Below are 24660 nucleotides of genomic sequence, written 5' to 3' on the forward strand. Positions count from 1 at the left end.
GTGCAATGTATTACTCTGTTGAACGCATATTGTTTTGAGAAGCAAAACGCTTTATTTTTTAAACCCCAGCCAAATAGCCGGACTACCTTCATCAACACCAAAACGAGGCTGGAACTCTGCTCACAGGACGCAGCAGGGGGTAAGAAGATGTTCATAAATGATGTTGCTGATATGGGATGTCATACAGCTTCATGTCAAAAGAGGCGAACTGTCCCTTTAACTCTCAGAATGTAAGGAACTGGTGCAAAGACTGGAGCAGGAGCCTGTAGGAGCTCACCTGCTTTTTCAGGCCTTTAGAACGAGCCGGTGAGATTACAGCTATTATTGGAGACATCTGAGTAAAAGTTTCCACTGTTGAAAAACTCGGCAGCAGGTCATATATTTGTGACGCTTTTATTTTAAAAAAGCTGCTTTTTGTGGGGCGACTTCTCACTTCTTGCAGGAAATCACACTTAAAGCTGAAACACATCTCGAGCTTCCTGTTAAAACAACAGAAACGCGTTTCTTTTTCCAGCTTCAGTCTTAAAGCATCAACAACACATTTTAAATGACTAACGGGTTTCCCTCCTTCCTGCTATTAGTTTGAGCTGGTGGAACTCTTCTGTTCTCATCTCCTGAAGTCAAACCTTTAAACATTGAAAGAACCCGACTTATTTCAGAGGTTAAAGCTCTGTGCAGTCGAATGTTTTTCTCACACGTTTCTGTATTTATGACAGAATCACTCTAATGGTGACACTTTTCTCCAGTATTTTGCCACTTTAAATCTATTTGAATTGTTCTTCCGTCGCTGACGGATTGACTCTTTGATAGGATGAAAGGATGTTGGTGAGCTCCTCGGAGCCTTTTTCAGTGAGATTTAAATGAAAATCAGCAGAAATAAAATATTTGTCAGCATCGTAGTGACATATTAAGCAGCAGATTAAACCTTTCGGGCTGTTTTTTTCTGCAGTTTTTAGTCCCAACAGCATAAAAATAAGCAGTAAACTTCAGTCTCTGTAGTGTTAAAGAGTAAAATGAGTCCGTTCCTAAACTTTTAGTTTACTTTCTTTGTTTTATCAGGATAAACGCCATCAAACCGATTGTTAGAAAGCGATGTTGTCAGTCGTTTGTTAGCATGCAAACAGGGAATATACAGCATGGCCCTTTAGTACATGTGTTCAGGTATGATCTGCGCAGGCGTCTTCTCTTATTTACAGCTCGGCCGTCCTCCTCCGGCCTGTGGAAGTCCTACAGAGTCGCACAGAAACCCTTTCTGTGACCACGTGCCTCCTCTCTGGGATCCACGAGGAGAGGTGGGCAACCACGAGGGGACGGGAGGAAGAGGTGGAGGTGGAAGTCCTCAAGGAAGCCGCCTTGAATTCTTCCTCCACCTGAAGTTTTTTAAAAAAGAAAAACCCTTTCAGAGGTTGGTCGTGTGCTAAAGTGTTGAAGGCACAAAGGGATGAGTGTGACGGATGAAGGGCTCCAGCTGTGGCTGAATAATTTGGTTCATTTGAGGCTAAAACTCTCAAACTGAGCCGAGTTAAAAACCTCCACAAGAGGGCGCCAACGTGACCGATGTTGGTCAGACTTTACCAAACATTTCTGTTCATTTATCGGATATCAAAAAGTTGGATGGATGGATAGATAGATAGATAGATAGATGGATAGATACTTTATTGATCCCGAAGGAAATTCAAGCATCCAGTAGCAGACATAATAAAGCAATACAAATGTTTATACAATTATAAATTTATAAACACTTTAAAAACAATCTAAGAATTTAAAAAAACAATTTAAAAAACATTTTAAAAATGCTGAGCAGCGTTTGAAGCCTAAAAAAATGCACAAAATGTCTGATCTGTGGTTGTTGCATGGAGAAAGAGTTTCCTCAGAACATCAGAAGAAGAGCAGGAGTTTGTGTAGAGAAATCTGCACGATATCTTTGAACTTATCTGGACTGTTGCTTGTTTTTAAATTCATTTAAATTATTTTATTTGTTTCTCTTTATATTCTTTTATGTATTTTTAATGCTTCTTCCACTCCCTGCTGCAATGCTTTTATTTTAGGTGAAGCACTTTGAACTGTTTTGGACATGAAATGTGCTACAAATAAACTTGATTTGATTAGATAAAGATGTGTGGGAATAAAGCAGAAGCTGGAAACAGCAGCTGAGTTTAGCTTGAAATGAAAGAACGCAGGAGCTGACGTACCCGGGTTATTCTGCCACTGGTTCCTCCGCACAGTTTTCTTTGCTTTCCGACGCGATGGCTAAATACTCGGCCCTGCGGGAGAAAGAGAGGGGAAAAGGAGGTTATTCTTCAGCTTTTTACCATCTCAGAAACATCAGCAGAATTAAAGGTTTCCAGGAGAAACTCATCCATGCATTCATCTCCAGCAGACTCCATCACTGTAACGCTCTTTTAACTGGACTTCCCACAAAGAGCATTAAACATCTGCAGCTCATCCAGAACGCTGCTGCTGGAGCTTTAACCCGGACTAAGAGATCTGAACACATCACAGCAGCTTTAAAATCTTTACTCTGGCTTCCAGTCAGTCACAGAATAGATTTTAAAAGCCTGCTGATGGTTTACAATCTGTGATCTGTTCAGAGAATATAAAGCCAGCAGAGCTCTTAGATCCAAGGACTCAGGTCAGCTGGTCCAGTCCAGAGTCCAGACTAAACATGGAGAAGCAGCATTTAGCTGTTATGCTGCAAACAAGTGGAACAAACTGCCACTGGAGATTAAACTTTCACCAAATGGAGACATTTTTAAATCCAGGTTAAAAACATTTCTGTTCTCATGTGTCTATGCATGAAATCTGCACGATATCTTTGAACTTATCTGGACTGTTGCTTGTTTTTAATCATTTAGATTACTTTATTTGTTTATCTTTATATTCTTTTATGTATTTTTAATGCTTCTTCCACTCCCTGCTGCAATGCTTTTAATTTATGTGAAGCACTTTGAATTGTTTGTACATGAAATGTGCTACAAATAAATTTGATTTGGAGGCCGGGACGTTTGGACATTTGGACGTTTGGCCCGGCAGCATCTGGGCGTGAGGAAGAGGCCGGAGCTACTCACGCGCTCTCCCTGAGAGCTTCCTCTCCGGCTGCAGAGATCTTCCTGTAGCAGTAAATCATCTCGACCACCAGCCAGAACTGCAGCCCGATGATGGAGACGTACATCATCACCTCGGACAAGATGGACGCTATCCCTCTGGTGTCTGCAGGAACACAGAAGCAGAGGAGCTCAGATTCACAACTTCAGACTTGAGAGAAAAGTCTTTTCTTTGGACATTTTCTGCTTTTTTCCCTTATTTTCAGTCCATTATTTTTTTCATTAAGCCACTTAACTCTGACCTAACCTGTCTGATCGATGCAGAGCGTTTACCCACAATGCATTTCGCTCCTGCCCGAGCCAAAATTAGCCGGCCTGAAGCTGATTTCTCTTAAGCTCTAAACTCTGTAAACTTTAGCAACATTTGAAACATTTTCAGGTGAGAAAGTAGTCGTTTAGATCCCCAATGTGTTGAAAACCTGACAAAATACCGGCTGTTTACAATTTTGTTCCCACGAATTCGGCGCTACTAAAGCTAGCCGCAGTGAGCAACGCACTTCCGGTTATTTTCACAAAATAAAATACCCGTTGCCTTTTATCATAGGGAAAGCCATTACCATACAATTGGTGCTTTTGTTTTCAAAGCAGGAAGTGAACCTACCCTCGTTGTAGCTAGCTTGAAACTGCCGTTTTGACAGGAAATGACGATCGGTGACGTCACGTTACGTTGCATCTTGGGTAGTTTGAGTATGAGTAGTAACCTCATGATGCATACCCAACATTTCGGAGAATCTAGTATGCATCCGGGAACTTCTCACTTACTCAAACTTGCATACTAACTCAAAAAGTTAGTATGAGTAGTAGGAGAAGTATGCGGTTTGGAACACAGCCTTAGTCTCAGAGTTGTTTATCTGAGGTTGTAAATTCTCAGACCTGCTCCTCATAGCAGATTATTTCCTGATGCATAAAACCCTAAAACTGAAACTTTTTTTGCATGATTCTGCCTGTGAGTGAGTGATGTTCCTGGTTAATAAAGTCTGATGAACCCCGCCCCCCCCCCCCCCCCCCCCCCCCCCCCCCCCCCCCCTGCTTACATCGTGGCACCACGTTGAGGTTGATGATCTTGGTGGTGTTGATTTGGTACTCGTAGTTGTTGGCGTACAGGAGGGTGCGGTCGAAGACGCAGTGGTAGGTTCCCATGTCATCGTAGGTCACGTTGAGGATGTAGATGGAGCCGTCCTGCAGGTCGGTGGTCTTATTGCTGCCTCTCCAGAGCACGCGTTCGTAGAAGCGCCAGTCCTTGATTTCCCCCACCAGGTTGTCGTAGATGTACAGCTGGAAAAGGAAGCAGAACGGACACGTGCTCTGAGACGGCTCAGCAAACACCCCCCATAAACAGTGGCTGTGTTCCAAACCGCATACTTCTCCTACTACTCATACTAACTGTTTGAGTTAGTATGCCAGTTTGACTAAGCGAGAACTTCCCGGATGCATACTAGATTCTCCGAAATGTTGGGTATGCATCATGAGGTTACTACTCATACTCAAACTACCCAAGATGCAACGTAACGTGACGTCGCCGATCGTCATTTCCTGTCAAAACGGCAGTTTCAAGCTAGCTGCAACGAGGGTAGGTTCACTTCCTGTTTTCAAAACAAAAGCACCAATTGTATCGTAATGGCTTTCCCAACATTTGAAATAATGTTTCAAATGTTGCTAAAGTTTACAGAGTTTAGAGTTTAAGAGAAATCAGCTTCAGGCCGGCTGATTTCGGCTCAGGCAGGAGCGAAATGCATCGTGGGTAAACGCTCTGCATACTGTCTGATCGATGAGTATGCAGTATGTAGTATGTAGTATGGAAGTATGCAGTATGTAGTATGTAGTATGCAGTATGTAGTATGTAGTATGTAGTATGCAGTATGCAATATGCAGTATGCGGTTTCAAACACAGCCCATCTGACTCAACCACGACCTTTCACCTCCGCCACAGCCGGCTGCATCTTTACTCATCGTCAGCTTTGATCGCTTTAACAGTTTTCATGTGAACGTGTGAATAAATAAATCTGTGAAACAGATCCTCGAGTCTGCACGAAGCGGCAGACATCTGCAGATATCTGCATGGACCGAGCTGCACCTCCTGCAGAATCAGTGGACACTGAATCTAAAGTGCCACTGAGGGATAATTGCATCTACCTGCTCGTGGATATGTGGTGTAATGGCCTCTTTGGGGCTGAGTGGATGAGAGGAAAGCAACCCGCCATGAAAAATGCAAGACTCTCATGATAAATTCATCATGTCTGCTTCCCACAGGAGGAAAGAGGGAATTACAGAGAGGAAACGGCAGCATTTAAAGGACAAGATGTTTATTTATTAGGAAACTCTTTGTTTGGATGAAGGTTCGATCCCTGAAACTGCATTACAGCCACTGTTTCTGTTGGAGCCGTCTAACGTCTGGGTTCAGCCGCTTCAGTCCTGTGTTAGATTCTGGTTCATGTTGTAGTCAGTTACCTGGATTCCCTCTGTGACTTTAGTTAATGTTACTTCCTGTTTCATTTTGTCTTATATTTGCTTTACTTCCTGTTTTATTTTGTCTTATCTTTGCTTTACTTCCTGTTTTATTTTGTCTTATCTTTGTCTTATCTTTGCTTTACTTCCTGTTTTATTTTGTCTTATCTTTGTCTTATCTTTGCTTTACTTCCTGTTTTATTTTGTCCTATCTTTGCTTTACTTCCTGTTTTATTTTGTCTTATCTTTGCTTTACTTCCTGTTTTATTTTGTCCTATCTTTGCTTTACTTCCTGTTTCATTTTGTCTTATATTTGCTTTACTTCCTGTCTCTGTTCACACCTGTTACCAGATACCACACTTCCTGTTTTATTTTGTCTTATCTTTGTCTTATCTTTGCTTTACTTCCTGTTTTATTTTGTCTCATCTTTGCTTTACTTCCTGTTTTATTTTGTCTCATCTTTGCTTTACTTGCAGTTTTATTTAGTCTTATCTTTGCTTTACTTCCTGTTTTATTTTGTCTTATATTTGCTTTACTTCCTGTTTTATTTTGTCTTATCTTTGTCTTATCTTTGCTTTACTTCCTGTTTTATTTTGTCCTATCTTTGCTTTACTTCCTGTTTTATTTTGTCTTATCTTTGCTTTACTTCCTGTTTTATTTTGTCCTATCTTTGCTTTACTTCCTGTTTCATTTTGTCTTATATTTGCTTTACTTCCTGTCTCTGTTCACACCTGTTACCAGATACCACACTTCCTGTTTTATTTTGTCTTATCTTTGTCTTATCTTTGCTTTACTTCCTGTTTTATTTTGTCTCATCTTTGCTTTACTTCCTGTTTTATTTTGTCTCATCTTTGCTTTACTTGCTGTTTTATTTAGTCTTATCTTTGCTTTACTTCCTGTTTTATTTTGTCTTATATTTGCTTTACTTCCTGTTTCATTTTGTCCTATCTTTGCTTTACTTCCTGTTTTATTTTTTCTTATATTTGCTTTACTTCCTGTTTCATTTTGTCCTATCTTTGCTTTACTTCCTGTTTCATTTTGTCTTATCTTTGCTTTACTTCCTGTTTTATTTTGTCCTAACTTTGCTTTACTTCCTGTTTCATTTTGTCTTATATTTGCTTTACTTCCTGTCTCTGTTCACACCTGTTACCAGATACCACACTTCCTGGTTTTCAGTTGTTCTTTGTCAGACCCTCGTCGTCGTGTCTGCCACTTTCTCGCTGTCCAGTCTTTGGTTCGTTAGTCCTTAAGTTCTCGTCCATCTGCCTCCAGCTTGCTGTTCTGCACTTGTGTCCTTTACAACTTATTTAGCTCAGTAAAATCTTTAGACTTTAGTTTCAACCGTGACCCTCAAACAGGATTTCATTGTTTTTCTGTTTAGTTCCCGCCACTAATTGGATGTAAAAGCGTCTACTATGACACAAACGTGACACTTTTCTGTGTACCTTATTTGTTTATTTGCTAACTGTACCAGAATTTGCACGACTCAGGCTGCCAACTGAACGATGACATGAAGGAAATCATTTTGAATGATTTTGTGAAGAGGAAAATTTAAATGCAGCAGCTCAGATTTATGCTAATGATTTATGCTGATGAGGTTATGGTCTTGTGGACCAAAACTGATGATCAAATTTTCAGGAACAAGGCCTCATTTCCACACATGTTTGTTCAGATGTGAGTGAACCAGATTCCCATTCATTCCTATGGATATCCCCATAATCTCTTAACAGAAACAGAACTCTAATTTCTGTTTTTGATGCCTCCGTATTTCGCCTCAAGAGCTGGATTTTGAATAATACATTTGATAAGCTTAGTAGCATTAATACTAACAAACTACTATCTTTAAAGTCAAGCTCATTCCTGTGTTGGCAGCCTGCCTGCAGACCTCAGAGTAGCTCAGAGTGCTACAGTTTGAAACTTCGTCACGTGTCTGATTACCACTTACGTAAGAAAACTCGCTCTCGTTGGAAGCCTTGAAGTACCAGCTGACGGCGGCCTGGGCGCGCACCTCGGCCCTCATCTTGCAGGAGATGCAGCCCAGTTTGAAGCCGTCGTTGACCACAGCCTCGGTTTCTGAGTCCACCTCCACGCAGGCGCCGCGGCACAGACGCCCTGCGGAGTGAAGCACAGCTCAGTCACAAAGCCGGCGGATCGCTGCTCTCTGCCTGGTTAGCTTCTCTAACTTCTTGCGTGCTTGCTGCTAACGCTCTTTGCATGCGTGTTTTTTTATTTAAAGGCCTTATTCTTGCTTTGTTTTTATTTCCTCTCGTCTCTTTACTTGTTTATTCGAATCATTTGGGTTTGGGTTGGGCTGCAGTTTTCTTTTCAGCGTGTGAAACTGAGGGGAAATAAAGAGGCTGCGGTGAGCGAGTCTATCAGAAGCTAACTGAGCTAACAGCCAATTGAGCTAACAGCTAACTGAGCTAACAGCATATATAGAAGCGTGAGTCTATATATGCCAAATCTTTATCATGACACACACTCGTCATCGGCCAGGAGCAACACACCTGTGACTCCCAAAGTTTCTGCCTCTCACTGCAGTTTCCTCTGAGGCCTCAGCATCGCTCTCAGCCTCTGAGGCGCTACTCTCAACTTTCACCTCTGGGAAAGCTTTTGTTTCGAATCGTAAGATGGAGGGAGGGGAATGAGGGGGAGAGGACAGGAAACGCACAGCGCCGATCAGACCAACGCTTCCACATCGTTACAGTTTGGTTGAGATTCACATAAAAACAGCTCTGATAAGAACCCATTTAATGCCAGCAGACTGCGGACGGATGGAAAAGGGGGAGAATACGGATGGAATAATGAGGGGAAAGAAAAGGTTAGCATCAGTACAGAAAGCAAAGGAAGCAGGACAGAGGAGGCCAGATGCTGGCTGATGCACTGCAGAGAGAAAAGGGGAAAAGGAGGAGAAGAAAGTATTAAGAACACAATGTAAGACTTCACAAAGATAAGGCGGCGCCACCTCCATCAGAGCTTAAAAATATATATAAATATATATATGCAAGCATGCATCTAAACCCGGAGCCAAGAACATCTGAACCCAGACGAGGGGTCAAAGAAACCTCCAGCCGACCAAATGCTTGTAAAAAAAACTAGGGCTGGGCGATGAAAATTTTATCGCGCATTAACGCAGTTTTTATTTATTTATTTCATTATTGTAAAAGTCTGTTGCTCACAGGCTTTTATTTTGTAAAAGTCTGTTGCTCACAGGCTTTTATTATTGTAAAAGTCTGTTGCTCACAGGCTTTTATTTTGTAAAAGTCTGCTGCTCACAGGCTTTTATTTTGTAAAAGTCTGTTGCTCACAGGCTTTTATTCTGTAAAAGTCTGTTTCTCACAGGCTTTTATTTTGTAAAAGTCTGTTGCTCACAGGCTTTTATTTTGTAAAAGTCTGTTGCTCACAGGCTTTTATTTTGTAAAAGTCTGTTGCTCACAGGCTTTTATTTTGTAAAAGTCTGTTGCTCACAGGCTTTTATTATTGTAAAAGTCTGTTGCTCACAGGCTTTTATTCTGTAAAAGTCTGTTTCTCACAGGCTTTTATTTTGTAAAAGTCTGTTGCTCACAGGCTTTTATTTTGTAAAAGTCTGTTGCTCACAGGCTTTTATTTTGTAAAAGTCTGCTGCTGTCTGCTGTGGAACAGGAAAAGAAAGTAATCGGCGGATCCATCAAACATGGAGAAGGGTACGGAACTTTTACTCGGCCATTTTCATTTTAAAGTTCTTCCAGACGGCGGAGTCGACAGAACCAAAGTCATCTGTAAACACTGCCAAGTTGAATTGTCTTCTCAGCGTAGTAGTTCCAGTCTAAAATATCACTTAAAGGCAAAACACACAACTGATAGCAGCAAGTCATTCAAGGAAACAGACAGTGGAGCGAGGCTTCTACATAAAAACTACAGAAAGATGCTGATGTTAAAAGTGTGTTTGCACAACAAATGTTATGGCACTTTCATTCATATGGCAGCACATTTAAAATAAAGCTAAATGCTAAAAGCTATACACTACTTTTAGATTCATTCTTGGATTTTGTGTACAAATGCGATTAATCGTGATTAATCAGGGAAATCATGCGATTAATTAGATTAAACATTTTAATCGTTGCCCAGCCCTAAAAAAACACACATTCCAACAGGTAATGTGCTGATAACATTCCTGTAAACACATCCGAACCTCTCAGTTTGATCCGAATTACAGCCACACAGTCTGTGGGATGAAGGAAAAGGCAAACACCACAGTTAAAGATGATCATTTAACTGATTTTTTCCAGGGGAAACGATGAGAAAACACTCAATTAAAAAGAACCGAACTCTTCAGCGTCGTATCTTTGAATGAACGCTTTAAAACTCAAAGTTTCAGACACTTTTCAGTGCTTATGTGGCCCAACAGAATAAGGCCGACGGACACAGAAGGGAAAAGCAGGAGAGACCTGGAATACAGACAGAGGAGACACATTAAAACCAGCACAGACAGGAAATGGTGGAAAAGAGCAGTTTGTTTGCAGCAAAGAGAGAACGGACGCAGATGGAAACCCAGGACAGAGTGACTCAGATTATGGAAGGTGAGCAGAGATGCTGCAGAGAAGGACAGAGCGAAGAGAGACGAAACGCAGCGTAAACACAGTCCGAGCCGCCAAACCGCCGTGCAATCTGCAGACTGAGGCTCAGGATTACGCAACAGAAACAGCAGATTAGGGCTTTATTTCTCCCTGATAGGGTGCCGGCTGGTTAATCCCTCACATCAGCCGCTGTTTACCCCGGAGGCCTCAGGAGGCACAAAGCCCTGCTTCAGCTGCACAAAAGGCCATCCTCTGGAGCTCCAGAGGACACCAAGCAGCGCAGATTACTTACTGAAGTGGCTGCAGGGCGGAGCGGCAGCAGGAGGATACGGGATAAAGGACCGGACAGAGAGGCTTTCCCAGCTTCTGTTACCAAACACACTGACGTGTTGTGGACGTTCACAACCCGGGGAAATGCCAAGCAGCCCTGACATTTCCCCCCCGACACCGAGAGACCGGCAGACACAGGCAGGACCCTGTTCTTCTTCACTTATTTCTCTTCCCGCCTTCTTTATTTCTTCAATTCTGAAACATTTAACCTTCTCCTTCCTCTGGTCCACAAACAAACGTCACGTTCAACATCTCAAGCCGTCAAAAAAGGTCAAATTCTGACGTGTAATATTTCCATAAACTCAGATAATCTCATCGGTTCTCAGCAGACGCTCCAGCAGCACCGTTAAAGGGATAGTTCGCCTCTTTTGACATGAAGCTGTATAACATCCCATATTAGCAACATCATTTATGAACATTTTCTTACCCCCTGCTGCGTCCTGTGAGCAGAGTTCCAGCCTCGTTTTGGTCATGGGCGTCAGTTTGATTTCAGAAGTGCTGGGGACAATTACAAGCTAGGCCCATTACTTCCGAATTGAGGTTTCATGATAAATAATAGGCATTGCATTAGATGATGCGTATTGACGCGATATTGTCCCCATATTAAAAGTTAAAAGCCATCTGCGCGGTCTTGTTTAGGCCGTCGGAAACATCCTGTTCGGTTAATGCACAGCCCTCGACACACCAACAAATCTCAGACAAACCTCGACCAAGCAAGAGCGCATCAGGAGACGTAGCCTGGCTTCAAACAGCCCTCGCCCTGACAAAGTTTTCGAACATTGCCAGGCTATGAAACGACGGGCAAGAGTGAACGAGCAGCAACCCCTCTGTGAAATAAGTTTTCATTCATTGTCTATCTCGCCTGATATGCATCATAAACACTGACGAATCTTCACCTGCAACACCAGCGACGTCTTTCATCGCTCGTTAAGGCTCTAGCATGGTTGCCGCGTCTGCTAGCGCGAGCGGTGTTGATGACGTCACGATTTCGTGCCCGCCATGTATAGTGGCGCAAGCAGCGCAAGTCGATGCGCCAGTAGTTGCAATTTTTCTCCGTCACAGAGGTGGCGCTGCTATGTGAAGGTTACCGCTACTCTACAACCAGGAAAGTGGAGAAGAAAACAATGCCGCTGTCAAGAGCAGGAACACTGTCATTAATGATGCTGCTGCAGTATTCGGATCATTTTAAGTTTTTAATTCAGTTAATAGAGGTGAAGGTTTGAAGCCCCCGGCATCACCACTTGGAGTCTCTGCCCTCTTCTTTGCCTTCACGTATCTGTCCCGTAGCTTCTTCCACACATTCTTACAGAACTCTCCCTCTTTCCCCAAAGTTCTGCCCATCTCTGTGCACCAGTTTTGGGAGTTTACGTGCTCCCTGTGCTGTTTCACTGCAGTTTCGTACAGCTGCCTGTACAAACGCACCTCCTCACTGAGCCGGTCTCACATCGGTCCATCCGGTTCGTTGTGCTCGGCGCCGCCAAGTTACAAAAATCTACTGGTGCACGACAACGCGCTGCGCCGTCTTTTCAAGGGAAGCGCCAGGCCTGAAACGCCATTTTGACGTCACGGGCCGCCACCGCCGTGAGCAACGCATCAACCATGCTACCGCCTTTACACTGTAACAGACTGCAGACCGCAAGCGCAGTGTGTGGGAGCCAGTGACGGACTAGGGTAAAAAAACGGCCCTGGCATTTTGCAACCACAAGCGGCCCCGTTGACCAGCATTTGCCACACACACACACGCACACACACACACACACACACACACACACACACACACACACACACACACTTCATCACATGACGCATACTGTAAGCATAAATAGGCAAAGAAGATGGAATGATGAGGCGATTCGCAGTAGTAATTACTTGCAACACATAGACATATAGAAAAATGGTGACGCGCACCTTCAATAGAAACATTGGTGACAGCGCACCACATCAACATCCAAAACTCAAGTTTCAGAAACCGAAATTAAGCTTCAAACTAGAAAAAACAGGCACCGGGCATCAAACTTGCCTGCACGCACGCACAGACACACACACACACACACGCACACACACACACACACACACACACACAATCGTCCACTAGTTTTTGATGTCCACTTCGCTCCTGCACCCTGTGTTTATATGCAAAAGTCCCTTCTTTAGATCGCTGTCCACTCGAGAGACCCAGCTAATACTTCATGACAAGACAGTTATGGTAGTCCAACTTCTATGCTAACCAGTCCAGATCTAAATACAAAGCAACATGGAGATACTGTAAAATTGTCAGCTAGACAAGCCGTTAAATCGAGAACCCATTACCAAGTCATGAAGATAGGAATAAGAACAACTACAACAGCCCTGCCATAGATTACCAGGCAGTTACCACAAGCTAAACAGGTTTACACATCGTGAAAAGTGTGCCTTGTATTACTCTTTAGGTTAGCCAGACTAGCCACAGACTAGCTTATGACAGTAGGCTACACACTGATTTAGAAAAGTGTGACAATACAGACAGACCCTACGTGAAGGAGATGAGATGAAATATAAAAAAAAATAGTGCCACGGCGGACACAATGATTAGTGGAAATCCTTCGGCCCCTACCTTGTCTTGTTCGTAGCGTCTGTGCAACACATCTTGTTAATATCCATATTTGTGTAGTTGCTATCCCATTGTGAACGCATTTCTTGGCGATTGCAGAGACAAATCTGTTCAATTTGTCCCTCTTTTTCTCCGCTCCCCCTTCTGTCGTTTAATACCTCCTCCTGGTCCTCGATTCATGTTTTTTAAATTGTTGCAAGTAATCCATCCGCGACATCTACCGTCCCCGTTTATCTCTTACTTTGACCAACAAGCTACAGAATGTTGAATCTTCTACGTTCAATTTATTTTTTTTGGCGGGAGCCGGTAAATGAAATTCCCACAAGGCAGCGCTTTACTCCAGTTGTCTCAAACACATACAAAATATAGATAGATATCGTACGAAGATATATTCAGATAAAATAAAATAGTGTAATGTAAATGAACCATAATAAAACACATCATCAAGGTCCCACCGTCAGTGTGTAACGTGTAGCGATTTCAGTGGTATATATAGCGAAAAGGTGCGGTTGAAACGTCAGTAAGAAGGAACTCTTTAGGGTGACGAGGGAGCGTGATGAGCGACCGTGACTGCTCAGTCCGTGCCTGGTGGGAGCGGAGCGGATTCAACATAGTTGCTATTCAGCAATGGGGGCTGATCGCAAGCGCATTCATACAAGGAGAGTGAAAGCAGAGCGGATCAAATAGTCTTTGGTTAGGAGAATGCCATGATATAAAATGATAGTTTTTAGAAAAAGCGGCGTTTGCACTTTCTCTACTTTTTGAAAGTGGTGGGGACAAATCTGCTCGTCAGACAAAGTGCCGGGGACGCGTCCCCACCGCCCCCGGCGGAAATGACGCGCCTGGTTTTGGTGTTGATGAAGGTAGTCCGGCTAGTTGGCTGGGGTTTAAAAAATAAAGCGTTTTGCTTCTCAAAACAATATGCGTTCAACAGAGTAATACATTTGCATCACAAAATTGTTCTCCAGGAAAAAGTCAGACCTCACAATCGCTTGGCCCTATTTTCTCTCCCTTCGTATCACTGCCTGCTGTGCAGACCGAAGTGCTGACCGAGCAGCAAACAGCGTAACAGGCGCGGCCGTCGCTAGGTGGCTGAATAAAGTCGCCTATGGATCAAACATGGGAGCATTTGTGAAACAATTCTGCTGTGGAAATGCACAAAGCAAATCTCGCTGGTGTGACAAGCAAAACAATGATCGTTATCTCGAGAAAACGATAACGGCACCTCTGGTGCATCATTTGGTAACCATGGAGACGGCCTGGTCCCCTCAGCCGGTCACTGATGAAGTCGACAACATCAGCAGGATCACTGAGGTGCAAACGCCTGCTGAGCTGCAGTCCAGCCGGCCGTCTCCGGCTACTTTATTCAGTTTTAAATAAAATGGGGGTAAAAATGGGTAAAAACCTTTGCCAGAAATACATAAACACATATAAACACATATAAACACATATAAACAGGGGCGGACTGGGGAGAAAAAGTGGCCTCGAAAACCATCGGTACATTAAGTCGTTATCTCGAGAAAACGATCAGAAAAAAGGCTTCCATATTTTTTTGAGAAGCAAAAGGCTTTATTTTTTAAACCCCAGCCAACTAGCCGGACTACCTTCATCAACACCAAAACGAGGCTGGAACTCTGCTCACAGGACGCAGCAGGGGGTAAGAAGATGTTCAGAAATGATGCTGCTGATATGGGATGTTACACAGCTTCATGTCAGAAGAGGCGAACTGTCCCTTTAACGGTGAGAATAAATGAGCCGGTAACAGGTGAAAATGCAGCCGTTTACACGCTTTTATGGGGAAAAGGGGCCATTTTCAAATCTGTTCAAAGAACTGCTCTAAGAAAACAAAGTTCAGGCTCGCTGCAGTGCAGCACTGGAGCAGATGTAATTATCTGAGTTCAGCGCCCCGCTGAAAGCGATCCGTGCTGTAATTTCCAGCTTTCTGAGTGGAGTGATGGAGAGGACGTCGGGCCAAATGGCTGGCAGTGGTGCGGCGCTTCAGACATCCTGCTAACAGCTTTGACCATAACTCGATGCTCGACCCATTTGCAGACTGAAAGGCTCCATCATGCAGCTGCAGACACAAAGCGGCTCTGTGCTGCACGCATTCCTGGGAGCTGCCGTCCGGCCCCAAAGAACGGGGGATTTTTCTATTCTCCTAATCATTTACAAGGTTTAAAACATTTGATGACAACTTTTGAATCTTTCATTGCTCGTATCCATCCGATCTGCAGCTGTTTTACATGGAAATCTGCAGTTTAGTCCTGAAAATGTGACTAATAATCCAACAGGAAAAGTGCTTAGATAAATATCTTGCATGGAGACGAGCTTCATTAGCCTTCATTTCACAATAGAGTTGCTTTTAAGGGCAGTTTCACTCAGCTCAAAGCTTCTTTGGTCTCACTTTTTTGGACGCAGGATGTTTGCAGAAGTTTGTGCTCATTGTGAGAAAAAAAGGCATTCTCACTATTGAGTTCCTGTTTCTCTTTATTATTATTATTCCCCCAGCATACGTTCAGCTATTTCTACAATTTTGGTATCAAAACGTTCAGCTCTTTCAGCAGATTCATGCTATCATTTTTGGTGTTTTTAACTTTTACACTTTTTAAGATATTCAACTTTTATTCAAATTTTCCCATCATTCAAATGAATGGAAACTGCTTTCAGCTCTTCCAAATCATCTGCCTCTTTCCAACCTAAATACTTCTGTATGCTTTCAGCTACAGACACCATTCAAACTCTAAATGGGTCACAAGACATTCAGCTATTACCAACTGTTTCAGCTTTTTCAAATCTTCAGCCAATTTTGAAATATGACAGTTTCAAAAACATGAACGTTTTGCTCCGTCTTGATTTTTATGAATGAGCACACAGTTGAGTGCGTGCTGATAAGTTTCAAATTTTTCAGTTTTTTTCAAAAAAATTCCTCTAACTTTCATACAGTTTAACTTAGAGAAACAGATTATACCTTCAAATGTAGGAAAATGTGTCCTCTTTCAGCCAATGTAACTACTAAAGAGCTCACATTTACAGAATTTCAGCTATGAGCCTTGAACCGAGATCAACCTCTCAAATTCTCTAACTCCAATGTTAAGTTTGGTAGTACATAAAAATAAAAAATTCCTTCAACCAATACCTCAGCAACAGTTTTTACAGCTAAAATTGAACTATTTTCAGCTTTTTTTAGCATGGTCAGCTATCCCCATTCAGCTCATAAGCATTCTCACTGCTGTTTCACAGGAACAGCTCTTTCTAGTTTACTTTAAGGTCTCCTATTTTCTCCTATTTATGATCGAGTCTGCCTTCTGCAACACTCGGAGGTGCATCTCAGTGTGATGGAGAACTGATGGGCATAAAGAATCTATCTATCTATCTATCTATCTATCTATCTATCTATCTATCTATCTATCTATCTATCTATCTATCCTTTGTTGATACTCAGCTGTGGTATTGTGGATGTTTTCCACAGTTCTGTGGGGAATAAAAGCAGAAAGCTTCTTTTGTTCGCCCTTATTTCCTGCCTGGCCTCATTTCTTCATCCTCACTGTTTCCAGATGCAGAAACCTTCTGGGCCTTGAACCAAACTCGTCCCAGGCCGAGTTACGTAAACCCTCTTACATTTCTCCCTCCTCGTCTCAGCTGCTCACCCACTCATCGTGACCTCTGTTCTTGCATCTTTAGAAACATTTCCCGTAATGCTGGAGCTGTGTCGCTTTCTCTCTCTGCTTTAAATCACAGTGACGACAGCAGAGAGAGACGTATTAGAAACCAGCCAAGTTATCAACATCTGCGTCTCAGTTAAGTTGCCTCACATCACTTTTTTTTTTACATTTTTAATCTTTGATTAAAAATTAGGGCTGGGCCACGATTAAATGTTTAATCTAATTAATCACATGATTTCCCTGATTAATCACGATTAATCTCATTTGTACGCAGAATCCAAAAATGAATCCAAAAGTAGTGTATAGCCTTTAGCATTTAGCTTTATTTTAAATGTGCTGCCATATGAATGAAAGTGCCATAACATTTGTTGTGCAAACACACTTTTAACATCAGCATCTTTCTGTAGTTTTTATGTAGAAGCCTCGCTCCACTGTCTGTTTCCTTGAATGACTTGCTGCTATCAGTTGTGTGTTTTGCCTTTAAGTGATATTTTAGACTGGAACTACTACGCTGAGAAGACAATTCAACTTGGCAGTGTTTACAGATGACTTTGGTTCTGTCGACTCCGCCGTCTGGAAGAACTTTAACATGAAAATGGCCGAGTAAAAGTTCCGTACCCTTCTCCATGTTTGGTGGATCCGCCGATTACTTTCTTTTCCTGTTCCACAGCAGACAGCAGCAGACTTTTACAAAATAAAAGCCTGTGAGCAACAGACTTTTACAAAATAAAAGCCTGTGAGCAACAGACTTTTACAAAATAAAACCTGCTTTAATGGGCGATAAAATATTTATCAGCGTTAAATAATTAACGAGTTAACTCGCCCAGCCCTAATTAAAACACATAACTGTGTTCAAGTTGCTTCTTTTAAAGGTTTTAGGAGACACAGACTGACTTAAAATGGATATATTAGGATGTTTGGGCTACATTTATGACAGCCGAAGGTGTTTTTGAGCTTTAAAAGAAGAAAAACGTCAGTAAACGGCACCTTTTGAGATGTGATAAAAGTGAAATGTTCCTTCATTCTGGAGGTTTTCAGAGCACTTATACAACTCGAACAGCTTCTGGAGTAATGTATTCCTGTGGGAGGCTTGGTTAGAGTCTGCACCGTTAATGCATGTTGCAGATGGGGCGGAAGAAGCATGCACAACAGCCTTCAACAGGGTCTATGTGAAGGCCAGCGAGACACTGGAAAACACTCCTTCAGTGCAGACTCATCACACGTCTTTGTGCATGTAGCACAACATTTTTATGCCATTTGTCACGTTTTTACACTGTTAAAATGACACAAATCAGTTGTATTTTAGTAACTGGCTGCCCAACCATGCATTCATTTTAATCCTAAATGTATCTTGGTTGCTAATCCACAAAAGTCAACCATATTTCATATGAGTCGTGGCCTCGTGGACGTTAACAAAGCTTGAAAAGTGGACGTCGCCTTGTTGGAAGAGGTGGAACTATGCTGCGAGTGTCGGGAACCAAGTAAAGAAAAGATGCAATTATACTCATTTTGAGTCTTTCCAGTGAAACTGCAGCTGCATGAGATCTTGTTGCTCCACAATCAAAGCCTTCCAGCCTCCTTTAGATACTGAAAAACGACGAATAACTCTTTTTGTGACACTTCCACAGAACTGAACACTGGAAAAAATCACAGTCTTACCAAGTATATTTGTCTCATTTCTAGTCAAAATATCTTTTTACACTTAATATAAGACAAAACTGCCTAACAAGTGCTATTTCAGCCAGATATAGGGACTTGTTTTAATACAATACATCTTGAAAATCTTGTTAAATGAAAAAGCCTTGAAAACTAATTGTTTTTGAGTCTCATATCATATGAAACAAGCTTTTTTTTTTACATTTGAAGAGGTTTTTAAGCTAATTTCAAGATCACTTTTATCTCAAAAGTCCTAAATATCACATCTTATTTCAAGAAATCTTGACAAGCCGATTTTCACTAGTTCCATTGGCAGATTTTTTTGCTTATTTCAAGCAAAAACGTCTTTTATTTGTAGTTTTCCCTACATGATGCTCAGGTCCACACACCAGGGAAGAAGCTTCAGGACGAGCTGAAGGAACTTTCTACGAGCCAGACAAAAACAACAATCTTTTCTAGCTTCTGACTGTTTTATTTCCCTAAAAAACCAGAACATCTTGTTGCTTTTTCCTGAAATAAGATGGTCCAGGACGGAGCAGAATTAACGATCTAAGAGCAGAACGGCTGCCCACAGAGAGACTTCTGGGTCTGCAGCATCAGAGGACAGACTTTAAAATTCTGATGCTGGTCTATAAAGCTCTGAATGGTCCAGGACCAGAATGCATCAGGGACCTCCTGACCCAGTATGAACCTTCCAGACCCCTCAGCTCATCTGGATCCGGTCTTCTATCAGTTCCCAGAGTCAGAACCAGACATGGAGGAGCTGCATTCAGCTTCTATGCTCCACATGTCTGGAACAAACTCCCAGAAAGCCTCAGATCAGCTGAAACACTCAGTTTATTAGAGACACACCTATTATCAGCTGTTTTTGAATAAAGCTCCAAATCTGAAGCTGGAGTTTCAAAGCTTAATCACATTTTAACTCCTGATTTTATCTATTGTTCTTATTTATTTCTTTTTTGTTTAAAACTTAAATCATGCTTTTTATTTCTACTGATTTAATGTCTCTGTAAAGCACTTTGAATCGCTTTGTTGTTGAGTTGTGCTGTACAGATAAACCTGCCTTGCACACTGGAATAAATGCCCCTCCAAAAATAAGTAAGAAAAACAACAAATAAAAGACGTTTTTGCTTGAAATAAGCAAAAAAATCTGCCAGTGGAACTAGTGAAAATCGGCTCGTCAAGATTTCTTGAAATAAGATGTGATATTTAGGACTTTTGAGATAAAAGTGATCTTGAAATTAGCTTAAAAACCTCTTCAAATGTCAAAAAAACTTGTTTCATGTGATATGTGACTCAAAACAATTTGTTTTGAAGACTTTTTCACTTAACAAGATATTCAAGATGTATTGTCTTCAAACAAGTCCCTATATCTGGCTGAAATGGTACTTGTTAGGCAGTTGTGTCTTATATTAAGTGTAATGAGATACTCAATGAGAAAAATATACTTGGTAAGATTTAGATTTTTTCCAGTGCAGCAGCTGTTTGAACTCTGATGCTCCTCCTGGACCGTTTTCCTCCCAGAAAGGCCGTCCGGTACGCCCACCCCCACAAAACAAGTTCTCATCTGTGGCTCCACAAACGGTGGAACGAGCTCCTACAACCTCTCCAAACACCTCTAACCCTCCCCGACCTCCCCCTGGCCTTCATGTTACACTGAGAGAGGAACTTTTGGCCGGACGAACAGCTGCTGTGTGGGAGTGTGCATGTCAGCATGTTTGCCTCCCAGCTGTCACACGGCCTCGTCTCATTACTGTGAAACAGCAAAGTAACCCGACAGCTGGGCTTTCAGCAGGAAATCCAGCACAATGACACGAGAACAGCCTCACACACACACACACACAACCAACAGCGACTGATGCGTGTGCACGGCGGCCCACGTGCACGCCCAGGGGTCGCCACAGCCCACTCACCTTGAAGCACCAGGAGGGTCAGAGGCAGCAGCAGCCTGCGGGCTGCAGACATCCTGAGGGCGGCGGCGGCGTCTCACAGCGGCGAGACAAACACAAACACACTAACAAACAAACAAACAAACACGCTTCAGAGTGGGACACAAACACACTAACAAACAAACAAACAAACACACTTCAGAGTGGGACACAAACACACAAACAAACAAACAAACAAACAAACAAACAAACACACTTCAGAGTGGGACACAAACACACAAACAAACAAACAAACACACTTCAGAGTGGGACACAAACACACAAACAAACAAACAAACAAACACACTTCAGAGTGGGACACAAACACACAAACAAACAAACAAACACACTTCAGAGTGGGACACAAACACACAAACAAACAAACAAACACACTTCAGAGTGGGACACAAACACACAAACAAACAAACAAACAAACAAACACACTTCAGAGTGGGACACAAACACACAAACAAACACACTTCAGAGTGGGACACAAACACACAAACAAACAAACAAACAAACAAACACACTTCAGAGTGGGACACAAACACACAAACAAACAAACAAACAAACAAACAAACACACTTCAGAGTGGGACACAAACACACAAACAAACCCAAACAGAGGCGGGCGGCACAGATCTGCAGCAGCTGCTCCCTCTGTGCAGGAAAAGCTCGGAGCTCTGACTCGTCCTGACTGTGACTGAGGAAGAGGAGCAGGAGGAGGAGACTGTCCGGATGCTGCGGACTCTGGGTGTGGTCCGCCCTCCTCCTCCTGTTGTTCCCAGCTGATAAAGCCGGGTCTGGAAGCAGTTTGGTGGGTCCTCTGAGGCACCTGGACGGCCTGGCAGCACCAGGTCTAAAGTTACCCCGGGGAGGAACCGGCTCCGGTTTCAGCTTTTGTTCAACTATTTACACACTCCGGCACACGCTGGCTGACTCTGTCACTGGTTAAGGATGAGACTTAAAGGGGGGGGGGGGGGGGGGGGGGGGACTGGAGTCTGAGGCTGAGCTGGACCTGAGCTGAGCCCGCAGGAGAGTTGGTGTGTGGCGGCTGCACAGCGGGAGGTCCGCCGCTCTCTGGCTTTGGAAGAAATGACAGTTTGTGTTGTTATTGCCTCACATGAAGGTTCTTCCTTCTGTTTTCCCACTCACAGCCACATCATGCCTCCTCAGGTGAATCCAGGCCAAACGTGCGCTTTAATCAGCCGCCGTTCGCGCGCAAGAAGTTACGCCAAAAGTGCGCGCACCGCTGCCGCTCTCAGCGCGTCATTACGGGATAAAAAGTGCGCTGATCTGCGGTGGATGCGCATTAACTGGAGGATGGGACTGCGTTTCACCGTGAGTGAATCAAAATATCCTGAAATGAACCAGCAGAGGCTCATTTATCAGCGGGGCTTCAGCGCGCTGCCCTCCCTGTTACCCTGCCGGTGGGTCAGAGGTGGCCGGCTCCCATCCCCATGCCGGGATGCCGGCAGTTCCTCTGAGTTCACACCGGCGCAGAGATTTCTGGATCAGACCAGAAAAAAAAGACACGAAATAAAAATCTTCTTCTTGTCGGTTTATAGCAGCGACGCGCGGTGAAAATGCGTTTTGGAGAACAGCATATTCCCTCCTGGAGATGCTCAGAACTCAGGCATAAGCACGGAGACAAGCCGGTAAGCTCCAGAAACACGGCGTGTCCGTGGAAGGGCGCGCGCTCATCCAGCAGGAGGAGGTGTAGAGGCGTCGTCATAGCAACAGAGACTCTATGTCATGTTTTCGTTCCTCCCAGAAACCCCCAGAAAAGACGTAATAAATAAAATCATCTGCACTGAAAAAAAATAACTCACACACTAAGATTTACTTAAAAGAAACCTTTGTAAGTATTTGCACTCAAATGATTTAAGTCAATCAATCAATCAATCAATCAAACTTTATTTATATAGCCCTTTACAATATAGCCAACTGGTACTCAAAGTGCTTTACAACAGGATAAAAACAACAATACCTAAAACATAAAACACGATTCAGAAATGGTAAAAGTGCTGCAGGGCATTAAAAGTGCAATAAAATGAATTGAATTCAATTTAATTAAGATAATTAAAAAAAGAGCGGATAGAATGGATGCATAGTCCACTGCATACTACATATTACATATTACATACTGCATACTGCATACTACATACTACATACTGCATACTGCATACTACATATTACATATTACATACTGCATACTGCATACTACATACTACATACTGCATACTGCATACTACATATTACATATTACATACTACATACTGCATACTACATACTGCATACTACATACTACATACTGCATACTACATACTGCATACTACATACTGCATACTACATACTTCCATACTACATACTGCATACTACATACTACCTACTACATACTGCATACTACATACTTCCATACTACATACTGCATACTACATACTACATACTACATACTGCATATAACATACTACATACTGCATACTGCATACTACATACTACATACTACATACTGCATATAACATACTACATACTGCATACTGCATACTACATACTACATACTACATACTGCATATAACATACTACATACTGCATACTGCATACTACATACTGCAAACTACATACTTCCATATTACATACTGCATACTACAAACTACATACTACATACTACATACTTCCATAATACATACTACAAACTAAATAACTACATACTGCATACTACATACTGCATACTACCTACTACATACTGCATACTGCATACTGCATACTACATACTACATACTGCATACTGCATACTACATACTACATACTGCATACTACAAACTTCCATACTACATACTGCAAACTACAAACTACATACTTCCATACTGCATACTGCATACTACAAACTTCCATACTACATACTGCATTCTGCATACTACAAACTTCCATACTGCATACTGCATACTACATACTGCATACTACATACTACATACTGCAAACTACATACTGCATACTGCATACTACATACTGCATACTGCATACTACATACTACATACTTCCATACTGCATATTGCATAATCATCGATCAGACAGTATGCACACCTCTGAACAGACTTCCTCATGTGTTGGTCGGTTCAGAAAACAGCAACAACATTTGATCTCTGAAACAAATCAAATTCAGCGTAACTCCAGGATTATTTTCCCATTTCCAAAGTGATGAGATGTGAAAAGAGTCTGTGATAAAGGAAGGTCTGCTGATTCCTCTGTTGGGCTCCATGAAGTGGAAGAGAAACAACAACATACAGACACATCAGCACCAGGATCCGACTGATGTTTAGAGCTCAGAGAAGTTTAGATTTTCATGAGGAGAAATATTTCTGTGAATCAAACTCCTGATCAGCAGTGTTATCCTCCATGGCTGCACAGACACAGGAAACAGCAGCAAATAAACAGCAGAGCAGCAGAGACATCCCAGCAACCAGCTGTCAGCAACAAGCTGATAAATACATTTATTCCACTTTACACAAACTCTGCTGAGGATCCAGGATAAGAAAGCCTGATCCCAGCACAGAGCGGCTGAGTGAATGTGGTCTGGACTCTGTGGAGGAGAGTCATGGTTCCAGAGACGCTGTAGAAGGACAGAATACCTGCTCTGTGATCCAGGTACACTCCCACTCTGGAGGGCCAAGGACCTGAGATGGAGGTTTTTATGTTGTTGTGCCTCAATCTATACCTGTTTGAGTAACAATATAATGCCCAAGATTTGTCATTCCATCCAAATACACATTCATCCCCATCTCCTGCTCTGCTGATGTTCTTGTATGCGACTGCTACAGCAACTCTCCCTCTCATCTCCACCTCCCAGTAACAACGTCCAGTCAGACTCTCTCTGCTCAGGACCTGAGACCTGTTAGTGAATCTGTCTGGATGATCAGAATAAGACTGAAGATGATCCATTACTGTCACTTTTTTGTTCCCCTCTGACAGTAACAGCTTTCTGTTTACTGTGTTTTGATCCAGTGTGATTCCACATGAATATCTTAAGAATCCAGCTCTGCTCATTGGTTCTGGTTCAGGTTCAGGTTCTGGTTCAGGTTCTGGTTCTGGTTCAGGTTCTGGTTCAGGTTCTGGTTCTGGTTCTGGTTCTGGTTCAGGTTCAGGTTCTGGTTCTGGTTCTGGTTCTGGTTCTGGTCCTGGTTGTGGTTCAGGTTCAGGTTCTGGTTCTGGTTCTGGTTCTGGTTCTGGTTCTGGTTCTGGTTCAGGTTCTGGTTCAGGTTCTGGTTCAGGTTGTGGCAGTAAAACATCCACTTCAGCGACTCTCAGTGAGATGTTGGTCCATTCCTCTCTCAGGATGTCCTGTAGTTTATCTCTGAGCTCTGACACAGCTGCTGTCACATCCTCAAAGTGC

At 42.6% G+C, this 24660-nt stretch overlaps 1 protein-coding gene across 1 annotated transcript; it reads right to left on the reverse strand.

The window, feature by feature from the left end:
* Positions 1-310: 310 nt before the first annotated feature.
* Positions 311-21195, reverse strand: scn1ba (sodium channel, voltage-gated, type I, beta a). The gene is made up of 7 exons (XM_075466345.1): positions 20888-21195; positions 20257-20357; positions 7495-7661; positions 4139-4379; positions 3069-3210; positions 2193-2264; positions 311-1370 (listed from the first exon to the last, which is right to left on the reverse strand). The coding sequence occupies exons 2-6, from the start codon at positions 20306-20308 to the stop codon at positions 2198-2200; spliced, it is 669 nt and encodes a 222-aa protein (XP_075322460.1). The 5' UTR covers positions 20309-20357; positions 20888-21195; the 3' UTR covers positions 311-1370; positions 2193-2197.
* Between the last annotated feature and the right edge of the window lie 3465 nt (positions 21196-24660).

The sequence above is a fragment of the Odontesthes bonariensis genome, chromosome 5 (genome assembly GCF_027942865.1).
Source record: "Odontesthes bonariensis isolate fOdoBon6 chromosome 5, fOdoBon6.hap1, whole genome shotgun sequence".
NCBI classification, from domain to species: domain Eukaryota; kingdom Metazoa; phylum Chordata; class Actinopteri; order Atheriniformes; family Atherinopsidae; genus Odontesthes; species Odontesthes bonariensis.

Excerpts from the sequence above, each read along its gene's own strand:
- scn1ba (XM_075466345.1), bottom strand. The coding sequence starts at position 20,308 with ATGTCTGCAGCCCGCAGGCTGCTGCTGCCTCTGACCCTCCTGGTGCTT. Across the intron at positions 3,211-4,138 it reads CCTCAACGTGGTGCCACGAT|ACACCAGAGGGATAGCGTCC; the intron begins GTAAGCAGGGGG and ends GTGTTCCTGCAG. Across the intron at positions 2,265-3,068 it reads GAAGCTCTCAGGGAGAGCGC|GGCCGAGTATTTAGCCATCG; the intron begins GTGAGTAGCTCC and ends TTTCTCCCGCAG.